At 46.5% G+C, this 11,987-nt stretch overlaps 1 protein-coding gene across 1 annotated transcript in view; it reads left to right on the plus strand.

Annotated features, from left to right (window-relative positions):
- SNX4 (sorting nexin 4) overlaps nucleotides 1-1,144 on the plus strand; it is a 46,903-nt gene extending 45,759 nt beyond the window's left edge. The window contains 1 exon segment of the mRNA XM_068246247.1: nucleotides 182-1,144. Coding sequence (XP_068102348.1) covers nucleotides 182-229 — 48 coding nt within the window. The 3' untranslated portion in view covers nucleotides 230-1,144.
- Nucleotides 1,145-11,987: the final 10,843 nt, after the last annotated feature.

Below are 11,987 nucleotides of genomic sequence, written 5' to 3' on the forward strand. Positions count from 1 at the left end.
GAGAATATTTTCTTTGCTTCTAATATTCTAGTAATTATCCGTACTACACAACCAATTCCTTATATCATAATTTTGTTTCGTTTCAGTGTCTCTGCTGCCAAGTAATATTCTTCAATTGTGAACAATAAAACAAATTGTGATATAAATAGTAAAGCTGAGGCACTGTCTTTGTTGTGTGCAGGGGATCCAGGTCTGGACAAATGCCAAAGAATGTTTCAGCAAGATGTGAAGCGCCCCCTCCTGGCAGACAGGCCAGACTGCAGCATCACATTCTGGGGGAGGGGCATGTCCAGCTTAAAGTCCCTCCCCCTGTTGATTGAGACATTGCACCCCCTGCACTCCTTTAGATGAGACTGGACTGATATCCTTGTTTCTAACGCATCGTCTCCTTCCGAGGCGCTCCACGATTGGCCGAGCTCAGATCGCAGCACTCCAGCGGTGACCTCCGTACTGTCTGTGCCAATACCCGGGTTATATATATTACTGTTCCAGAGTCGGTCTCCAGATTGGGATATGGGAGAGTCTGGTCAGTCCAGTGCTGCAGTGATGGCCATACTCTCCTGCGGACGTCCCCCTGATCTGACCATTTCCTGCTTCTGTGGAGTGACTGTCTCTGGCTATGCTCCGGAATCTCCTGATCCCCGTCCTGATTACCGACCTTCTATCACATGACCATCCCGGAGTATCTGTGTCTTGCAGGATGTGGTCTGTGAAGAGGACCTGTCACTGCTGGCGGAAGCTGCCGGCGGTCTGCCTGGATGATGCTGGTGGAGCGGATAGCAAGAGCTTTCTGAATGTAGACTGCACAATTGTCTTTTCTATATTTTACTACGGTTTGGTGTATTTGGAGACCGCAGTCCACAAGCCTATAGATGCTGTGAGCTGGACTGATATGTGGTCGCTGTACAGACAGGTCTGTCTAGCGCCCCCCAGAGTGCAGTGCCTTGCGTCATACACACGGGGGCACTCTTCTGTTGTACCCAGCATGCCTCTGTCTGATTCGCTCTATTCTCATGATTTGTTCCTCGCTCGCTGATCATGTGACAGGAGGAGGGCGGACTGATCATGTGACAGGAGGAGGGCGGACCATTTATTCTTACATTCCTTGTGCCAAACTAACAATAAAGGATAATTCATTACAGGCGGTACAGCTGTGTTTCTGTGTGTCTGGAGACTTTGCTTTAAAAGGAACCAGAGAGGAACGGTCAATGAAAACTAGAACAAGCTTTTATACATACCTGGGGCTTCCTGCAGCCCCATACGCACGGATCACTCCCACACCACCGTCCTCCGCTTCCTGGATCCGCCGGTACCGGGTGCCGTCACTTCCGGCGGACGCGGTCAATTGTCCGCATCACAGGGGCTCCCTCCATACCCGTACGCGTGCGGCTGCGCAGTAAGCAGCCACATGCGTATCTGTATGGAGAGAGCACCCTGTGATGCGGACAATTGGCCGCATCCGCCGGAAGTGACGGCACCCGGTACCGGCGGATCCAGGAAGCGGAGGACGGTGGCATGGGAGTGATCCGTGCGTATGGGGCTGGAGGAAGCCCCAGGTATGTATAATGGCTTCCCCCCCAACGACTCTGTTTCCCTTTAACTAGTGTTGTGCTTCATAAGCTCTTTGGATTTATCTTAGAAGGAACATTTAATTTCTTATAAACAATGCAAATTCCCTGGCTGCACTTCTGATCCTCTGCCTCTAATACTTTTAGCCCTAGACCCTGAACAAGCATGCAGCAGGTCAGGTGCTCTGACTGAAGTGTGACTGGATTAGCTGCATGCTTGTTTCAGGTGTGCGATTCAGACACTACTGCAGTCAGAGAGATCAGCAGGGCTGCCAGACAATTGGTATTAACATATCCCTCTCGCTTTAGGTGTGCTTTATATGCAGCTTTAGCCTTTGTTCAGCCCTCACTGTTTAACCTTCCTGGTAGTATGATTAGTTCTGGATTTTGATGTGTAGATAGCGGTGCAATTTTTTTTCACGTACTTTTAGGCTCGTTTACACTGCAAGAGCTTTGCTAAGCGCTTTGTGATTGTAAAAGCTCTTGCTAGTGTAATGCTATGTGTGTGTTCTCACTGGAGCAATGAGATTTTGTAAAAATCCCCCCATAGCATTGTATTAGCAAGAGCTTTTCAAATCACTAGCACTTAAAAAGCTCTTGCAGTGAGCACAGCCCTAAAAGCAGGGGGGGGGGGGAGGGGGGATCATACTGCAGTGAGATCTGCGGCAGCCCCTGCACTTACCTCCATGGGGTCCAGGGATACAATTCTCCCTCCGTCCTCCGGGTGGCCCGGTACCCCTATAGTGAGATCACCATCTGTCGTCATGGTGACAAACTGCAATCTCACCTGCGGGATGCTGAGCCCCTGATAACCGGAAGTAGAATGACTACCGGCATCTGGATCCCTGGGGAGGCAAGTTGAAACGTCCACTATACTCTCTCTGCATACTTCCCGTTGGCTACCCGAGTCAGGCTCTGGATTACCGCTCCTGGCTTCTGTTTTTCCACCCCAAGCCTGATTCTGGGTTACCGCCAGGGAGGTTAAAGGACAACTGTAGATAGAGAGACATGGAGGCCGCTATATTTATTTCTTTTTAAGCAATACCAGTTGCCTGGCTGTCCTGCTGATCCTCTGCCTCCAATGCTGGGAACACATGATACGTTTTTTGTGTTTGATTCTCTGCGCGATCTATTAACCATTTGATTCTCTGCTCGATTCTGCTAGTTTTTCTTATCTTTTTCCCATTCACTTCTATGACAAATCGAGCGGAACAGAATCGGACATGTCGGAATTTATCAATTGAAGTCAAAAGTCTATCGAAGTCAAAAACGAAACGTGTGTTCCTAGCATAATACTTTTATCCACAGCCCCTGAACAAGCATGCAGCAGATCAGGTGACTGAAGTGTGACAAGATTAGCTGCATGCTTGTTTCTGGTGTTATTCAGACACTACTGCAGCCAAATAGATCAGCAGGACTGCCAGGCAACTCATATTGTTTAAAAGGAAATAAATATGGCAGCCTCCGTATACCTCTTACTACAGTTGTCCTTTAATGCATGTGACCTCCCATAAGGAAGGTTCTTAATTGAGCTGAGCGGGTGGGGGGTTAGGGTACTGCTGCTGCTTCTTTGGTCCCCCCCATCCATATGGGATGCGCCATCTTCTCTTTACATTCATGGATATACTATGTGCACAGGATCGGCCCCATTTGAAGCGTACATGCAAAATGGGCGCTGCAGAAATTGAGATGTAAAATTACAATATTTTACTATGACTAACCCTAATGACCCCTCCTCCCAACCAATGCCTAACCCTAATGACCCCTCCCCCAACCAATGCCTAACGCTAATGACCCCTCCCCCAACCAATGCCTAACCCTAATGACCCCTCCCCCAACCAATGCCTAACCCTAATGACCCCTCCCCCCAACCAATGCCTAACCCTAATGACCCCTCCCCCCAACCAATGCCTAACCCTAATGACCCCTCCCCCCAACCAATGCCTAACCCTAATGACCCCTCCTCCCAACCAATGCCTAACCCTAATGACCCCTCCCCCCAACCAATGCCTAACCCTAATGACCCCTCCCCCCAACCAATGCCTAACCCTAATGACCCCTCCCCCCAACCAATGCCTAACCCTAATGACCCCTCCCCCAACCAATGCCTAACCCTAATGACCCCTCCCCCAACCAATGCCTAACCCTAATGACTCCTCCCCCCAATCAATGCCTAACCCTAACCATCCAGCTCCCCCTTCCCTACCCCCCCCCCCCCCCCCGGCCAAATTATGATAAATATCGGCCCCTGCAGAAGTTGGCGCGCACACAGGTGACTATAAACAGAATTTTAGGCAGTGGGGGCCCAAGGGCGTAACAATAGACCCTGCAAGGGATGCAGGTGCAGCGGGGCCCGTGGGGGGGAGGGAGGGTAAAGTCTGGTTGGGGACCCACCTAGGGACGTTTTTAGAGGCAGGGGGCACGGCAGTGGGCACACAGCAGCAGCAGGGGGGTGGGTGATTTCTAGTTACGCCCCTGGGTGGGGCTGCCCACCATACAGCTACAACTAGGAGGAAGGTTCAGTTTGTATAGCGGGCGGCCCTGTTACAAAATTCCTGTTTTATAGCATATAGCTATTAGCATGGGTGCTTATGGGCCACTCAGAGTTCTTTGCTGCCCCGTGTGGGACCCTTTGCTGCAACTCTAATCTGCTCCTAACAGCTACGTGAATACATTTCCTCACAGACCTCATTCAACAACGTGCAAAGTCCCAGGCGGACTATGAAGAATGTTCCTGTGTCTGCCGTGTGGAATTCAGGTACGACGGCTTCCAGCATCACTAAAGCAGCAAGATCGGGTGAGCAGGGAAGAGCGGATCTCCCCCACAAACATCCTAGCATTCTGAGCAGAGGAGCCGGCTGCAATCATACAAGATATTAACCACTTCACCACTGAGGGGTTTTACCCCCTGACCACCAGAGCAATTTTCACCTTTCAGCGCTCCTTCCATTCATTCGTCTATAACGTAATCATTACTTATCACAATGAAATTAACTATATCTTGTTTTTTCCGCCACCAATTAGGCTTTCTTTAGGTGGGACATTATGCCAAGAATAATTTTATTCTTAATGTGTTTTAATGGGAAAATAGGAAAAATGTGGGAAAAAAATTTATTATTTTTCAGTTTTCGGCCATTATAGTTTTTAAATAATGCATGCTACTGTAATTAAAACCCATGAAATTTATTTGCCCTTTTGTCCCGGTTATAAAACCGTTTAAATTATGTCCCTATCACAATGTTTGGCGCCAATATTTTATTTGGAAATAAAGGTGCATTTTTTTCAGTTTTGCGTCCATCCCTAATTACAAGCCCATAGTTTATAAAGTAACAGTGTTGTACCCTCCTGATATAAATATTTAAAAAGTTCAGTCCCTAAGGTAACTATTTATGTATTTTTTTAATTGTAAATTGTTTTATTTTTTTTTTATCACAAAAAAAAAAAAAAAAAAAAAAAAATGGGGAGTGTGGGAGGTAATGAGTAAAGTTTTTGTGTAACACTAATTTATTTCTATGTAAAAAATGCTTAGGGTGTAGTTTTATTATTTGGCCACAAGATGGCAACAGTAACTTTTTGTTCCGGACGCTCACAGGAAGTACTAGGAGGCTGTGAGTGTTTTTTTTTTTCACAATGATCGCGCTGCTCAGCGGAGAGCAGCGGATCATTGCGGGGCTTAGATCAACGAACGGGAATGGATTTTCCCGTTCATTGATCTCCGGGCGAGCGGGCGGCGGCGTGTTTACTAGCCGCGGGCGGCGTGTTTACGAGTGGGAGCGCGGGCAGCGGCTGGAGCGCGGAAAGTACGGATTTCTCCGTCCCTGGGGGTTAAAGGATGGAAAAAGGGACGGAGAAATTCGTACGGGCGGGGGTAAAGTGGTTAAAAGACATCCAAGGTGAAAATAAACTGATTAGAAAAGCAATTGTATCTTTCCTCCTCCTCTTAAAAATGACTTTTTTTTTTTTTTTTTTTTAGATATCCCGGTTTTATTTTATATTTAATTCTAGTTTTTACTGTGTCATTGTCTCTGCTCAATGACACCTTCAGTGAAGTATGCCAGAGCTCAAATCTATGAATATTTGACCCTTTTTATCTCTTTCCTGCTCTCAGAAGCCATTTACTGACAGGAAAGTGTTTTATGGCTGTAATTACTTATCAGTGAGGGTCACACTGTAGTCACTTCCTGTCTGAGTCAGGACTGAGTCAGCCACTTACATACCTGATATTTAACTCTTTCAGGCAGAGAAAGAAAAAAAGGAACACAGCCTAGTTATGTGTGTGCTAGGCACTGTACATACACATGTCTATCTCACCATGTCACCTTGGGTATCCTTTTAAAGGGATACTGTAGGGGGGTCAGGGGAAAATGAGCTGAACTTACCCTTAAAAAAATCCCAATTGCCATAATTCGCGATCACCTGCAAACACGAAAATGCGTGCGAAAACTGCCGTGATATGACTTATCACAGTTTAGTAAATCAAGCCATATGAGTACAAGGTAATGCTTAGTCAGTCACTGGATGGGAGCATGGGGATTAGGCAAGCCGAGTTCACTCAAATGCATATCATGGATGCACAGTAATGGAGGAGCATGATCAGGTAGGACACAAAAGGAGGAGGACTCTGCCTGAAAGGCTTACAATCTAGAGGGAGAGGTAGGCAGGGCTGGATTATGCCACTAATCATTCCAATCACCTGATTAGGGCCCCAGCATAGTCTAAGGGGCCCCATCAGCATGTAATCTGACCCTGGTATCCCTGCTGCTGGCTCGTAAAAACAGCAAGGCTCGTGTGGTCCTGCTGCAGAGGGGAGGGAGGAGGCTGGAGAACAGAGCTGCTTACATTTTTAACTGCTAAGGTTCTTCTCCCCCCTTTAGTTAATAGTTTAGCCCTCAGACGCTGCTGAGCTGTGGCTGTGTGTTGCCAGGCAACAACAGGAAGCCGGGTTCTGCTGTAACGGAAGAGGCCCATGCATGGGCGTCCACAGAAAATTTTCCAGGGGGGGAGCAAAAAGGCAGGGAAGAAGTGGTGCGGCGTGGTTAGTGCGCCGTAAATTTTTGAGAATATGTGTGCGCCGAAAAACCTGAGGGCTATGGTGTGCGGTGCGCGTAGCGCCGAAAAATGGGTGCGGCCATGGACCAGAATGTGGGTGTGGCCATGGGTGGTGACAAATTTTCATTAACTTAGCAATGTGGGACATTAGATTAGGACAGTGGTGGCGAACCTTTTGGAGGCCGAGTGCCCAAACTGCAACCCAAAAGTCACTTTATCGCAAAGTGGCAACAGCAATTTAAATTTCATACAAACGTTTTTACTCATACATGAACATTATGGAAAATCCAAGTTGAAAATAAACTGTGAAGATAAACAATTCCATTCATCCTACTCCTGAAAAATGTATTCTTTTTTTAGAACCTCCCAGTTTTATTTTCCGTTTTTAAAAGCTAAAAAGTAGGTTTAATGCTATTGTCTCATAGGATGATGATTCAGCTTTTCCCAGAGGCCCCCAACAAGACAAATTCAGCAATCATGAGGCCCCCAACAAATCATGAGGCCCCCAACAAGACATTCAGCAATCTTGAGGCCCCCAAAAAATCATGAGGCCTTCAACAAGACGAATTCAGCAATCATGAGGCCCCCAACAAGACAAATTCAGCAATCATGAGGCCCCCAACAAATCATGAGGCCCCCAACAAGACATTCAGCAATCTTGAGGCCCCCAAAAAATCATTAGGCCCCCAACAAGACAAATTCAGCAGTCATGAGGCACATAGACAGCATTTCATATAAATAGGCAGAATGCCCCTTAATATGGTAGACACCTCTCACCTGGCTTCTCAATTCTCCTCTACTGGCTGCTGTGCATGGAAATACTGTTTTTGGCTGGATTGGGGATGACGTGCACGCTGAAAGGCCTTGCGGGATGCTGTGGCCAGGCTGGCTGGCGGTGATGCTGTGGCTGGGTTGGCTGGCGGTGATGCTGGGCTGTGCCTGGCTGGTTGAAGTAAATGCTGCCCCCTAGTTTAGGTAGCACCAGGAACCCCCATGTTAGGAAGTGACAAGGACCCCCCAGTAAGGTAGTGACAGGGGACCCCCAGGTTAGGAAGTGACGGGGACCCCCAGGTTAGGAAGTGACAGGGGACCCCCAGGTTAGGCAGTGTGTGACAGGGGACCCCTTTAGGCAGTGAGTGACAGGGACCCCCCAGGTTAGGCAGCGAGTGACAGGGAGCCCCTTTAGGCAGCGAGTGACAGGGAACCCCTTTTAGGCAGCGAGTGACAGGGAACCCCTTTTAGGCAGCGAGTGACAGGGAGCCCCTTTAGGCAGCGAGTGACGGGGAGCCCCTTTAGGCAGCGAGTAACAGGGAGCCCCTTTAGGCAGTGAGTGACAGGAACCCCTTTAGGCAGTGACAGGGAGCCCCTTTAGGCAGTGAGTGACAGGAACCCCTTTAGGCAGCGAGTGACAGGGACTCCTTTAGGCAGTGAGTGACAGGAACCCCTTTAGGCAGCGAGTGACAGGGACCCCTTTAGGCAGCGAGTGACGGACCCCCATTTAGGCAGCGAGTGACAGGTGCCCCCTCTCTAGCCGCCGCTCTTCCCCCCTCACCTTGCAGCAACTTCAGACCTCGATCAGCGGTGACCCGACCAGTAAGTGCGGCTGCCGATGTAGTGTCAGAATGGGCAGCCCCGCATTACATTGTGCAGCCACATAAAACATCCTAAATATCTCCGCTTCCGCATTACATACACTCCCAAAATTTTCGGGGCAGGGAGGGGACCCCCAGATCTAGCTCTGTGCCGAATTGCAGCCCCCGAGCCCTGCTGGTTCCCGAGACTGATTGCAGCAAACCTATCTCGGGAACTAGCGGGGCTCGGGGGCTGCAATTCGACACAGAGCTAGATCTGTGGTTCCCCTCCCTCCCCTGAAAATTTTGTGAGTGTACGTGGTGCGGAAGCAGAGCTATTTCACGTAAATAATGTCTAACTTCCCACTGAGCATGCGTGATACTCAGTGAGGAAGGCTGCTTCCGGGCTGCCCATTCTGACATTACACCAGACGCACCCGCTCTATATGCGGAAGTGATGTCCTAGCACCCGCACTATTGGTCGCCACCTGTTCGAGGTCTGACGCGGCGGCCGATAGGGGGTAAGCGGCGGCTACAGGGGGGGGGTGAGTGGCGGCCGGGGGGGGGGGCAGCGGCACCCCCCTGGCTCTATGTGCGGATGCCCATGCTTCCTGCAGAATTGAATTGCCTGTGACTGCTCTGGCTGTTTTCCCGCACTTTATGCCCTCTCCTCCTATCCCAGCAGGAATAGAAGCTTCAGCATGAAGAATTAGGAGGGGAGAGCAGGCATTTCCACTGTCTGTTCAAAGGGCCATCTGACCCCCTCTCATGTTACCCCTCCCTGCATTAGCCGCCTCCTCTCTGTATTACCAGTCCCAGGCACCTAGCTTGTCAGAGTTCTAGCAGTTTTATTCATGCAGGAAAAACTGTCATATGTGTATGTATATACAAACATTAATAATCAATACAGTTCTTCTAAAGAAAGAAATAATTATTGTTAAACCCTATATGATAGAATCCAGCATTAAATGCAATTCAAAGTAATAGATTCTGTCAGTGATAGAGAAAGTAAAACTTTTATAAGATTGTTTAACTTGTAAGCTAGACCATTGTTTACATGTTTCTTTGTTTGAAGGCCAAGGCCAGCAAGAAAAGATAAAAATTTCCCAGAGAAAGTCAAGATATAAAATATAAAACAAGGGGTTTTCCCAATTAGTTAAAGATGATTCAATGATGCTACCTGGCTGTCTTATAGTCTTATATAATTAATACTGTTTGTTATTTGTTATGAAATGCTAACCTCTGCCGGTTGAAATTAGATATTTCTTCATCAGAAAGACAAATATATAGAAAATGATTTTATATTATTAAGATTCAATATGCAATTATTTCTTATATGATTAATTGTTTTAAGAAGAATTATAAAATAAGCTTTATATTTAAATAAGTACCGTATATTAGAAGCCCTGTATGTTTCAATAAGCCTTAATTTGCTGAAGACTCTCACAGGTCTGGTTACAGTGTCAACCTGACCAATCTCATGTCTGGGGAAGTACCAAGACATTCCAACCTAATTAGCAGTGAACACTATCAGAAATGCGTCATGAATGACATTGTTTAGTCTCAATGTCAGGGGCAGCCAGCAGATAAGATGGCTGGTGACATCCATTTTTAATTAACTGCGTCAAATATGACCTTTTTATCGAATGTCAAAATGTCAGATGACGTTAATTCCCACAAGATAAAGTAATTAAGAATTTATAAACAATAATATTGTGATTTAGGTATTCAAAACATAGCGTTTGACGCACGGAAGCTTTAACCAATCAGAACCTGGGATCCAGGGAAATTCCAGATTAGGCAGCCATATTGCATCCTGCCCCTATAAAAGTAGGAGCTGAAAGTTCATAGTTTGCAGAAGCCCAACAATCTCCTGAGAAGACACATGAGGCAGAAGCTACCTTCCCACAAGTGGTTCTAGATGCTGAAAAGATGACAGAGAAGGGGTACTATGCTTAATATTCTGGTGATTTACTTTATTAATTTTTCAGCATTATGTCTTGTTAAGATGTTAGCAAGAAGGTTTTTTAGAAGCTATTTTTATGCCATTTCTTTAAGAAGATTATGTTATAAACTGTTCTAAATCACCTTGCTTCGACACCATCAACTTCTTATAGTTGCGTCTCACAGACTGTGAGATAACTTGACTCTCAACACAGCAAGTAGGAGATAGACTTTTCTCAGGCTTCTTCAATGTTTACGTTATTTATTCAGGAAACAGAAATACAGATAGATACAGTTCATCATATCCTAGCTACGCCAATCTTCATGTTGCGTTACAAGCTTCTTGATTAGACTTCCTGCTGAAGTCAATCAGGTACCTTCTTTCTAACCTAAGTTACACTAGACTACCTATGTATAGCATACATTATATCAGATTACAGAAAGGAATGAAGATACTTAGAGGTCCCAGTCAGCATTGCAAGCTAGTGTGCAAGTAAGAAGCAGAGTGAGCTCTGATCGCCCACCTCGGTTTTAATACCGACTAGGAAAGAGTTAAATGTGACATCATATTCGCCATCCCCTAGACCAGACTATTGGTGGACCCCCTCGTGGTGTCATCATCCACACCTACTCGATTAATATTCAATGTCACCTTTCCTTTACTTATAGGAATTTGGTATTTAGTAAATATGGCTGATGTTTATTGTTCTAGTGGCTGTACATGCCCAGGTCAGGGAGACCTGTGGCCTTGTCCATAGAACAGCTTCTTGGTATGTTCTAGTTCTGCTGACAGAACTGCTGATTTTCTCTCTAAGAGAAAATCCCCTTAAAGGGCAGGTCTGCTCCTCAAGCCTTTTTGACTAACTCAGTCCAAGTAACTGAGGCCTACTTAAATTCTAACAATCCCCCCTAAAAAGGCTTGATCCACAGATCCCAACTTCTGAACCTCCCAGTACCTGGTTTGTTTTCTTTATGTTTCACTTTTCGATGTTTGTGCTCACACAACTTCTCTGCTCTCGGCGGTTATCCCTGGAAGAGAGAGCAAGACCTCTTGGTCTTTCTGTAACCAGGTTCTCTGGGGAGGCCCTACTTCTAAGTCTCTCTATACCACATGCTCAGCATTTGCGTCACTTGCGTATCACTCACAAACTTGCATGACCACAGAAAAGTGAAACTCGTTTGTTTGTTACTCAATGGAGCAGTGCCAGGTGCCTTCTAAAAGAGCGCCTTTATACAATCAACTCCATCACCGATACTACTAAACCTATACCCGTAACCCTGTATATCCCTTAATTTGAAAATATTGGTTCATGAGATTGTTTATGAGGCACCAATCTCTTGACCAGGTTAATTTGTTTTACGTAATTTTATCACACAACCTCACCTGGATAATGATGCCTAAAGCTGTCATCCCCATCCAGACGACCAGTGGGTGTAGGAAGAACTTTGAACTGCAGAGGCCCAGTCCGAGTGTCCCTGGAACATCACCGGAAACCTTTTCCACCAGGTCAGACTGGAACTCACCTGCTTATTTTTGTGTTCTACCTCGTTAAGATCACCTGGATCATGGTGAAATTTTACCTCTAACTTAGTGTACTGTTTGTTTAACCGTTGTAACAAAGTGTGGTTGTCTTGGATCAAACCCTGTTCCTCTTTGTCCCATGTCGTGTTCTCCTTTAGGACGGGAACTTCCCGTGAAACTTTGAACTTTAGAGTTCTCTTAACAATTTGAGAAATAACGTCATCAAACCTGGGTGACAGGATCCATATGAGGTCTCCGCTCACCCAATATGTTCCCCTTGACCGATTCCCCCTTATCGGAACAATTATAATACTGTACCTTGAATGTGTCCTT

Source organism: Hyperolius riggenbachi, chromosome 7 (assembly GCF_040937935.1).
Source record: "Hyperolius riggenbachi isolate aHypRig1 chromosome 7, aHypRig1.pri, whole genome shotgun sequence".
NCBI lineage: Eukaryota > Metazoa > Chordata > Amphibia > Anura > Hyperoliidae > Hyperolius > Hyperolius riggenbachi.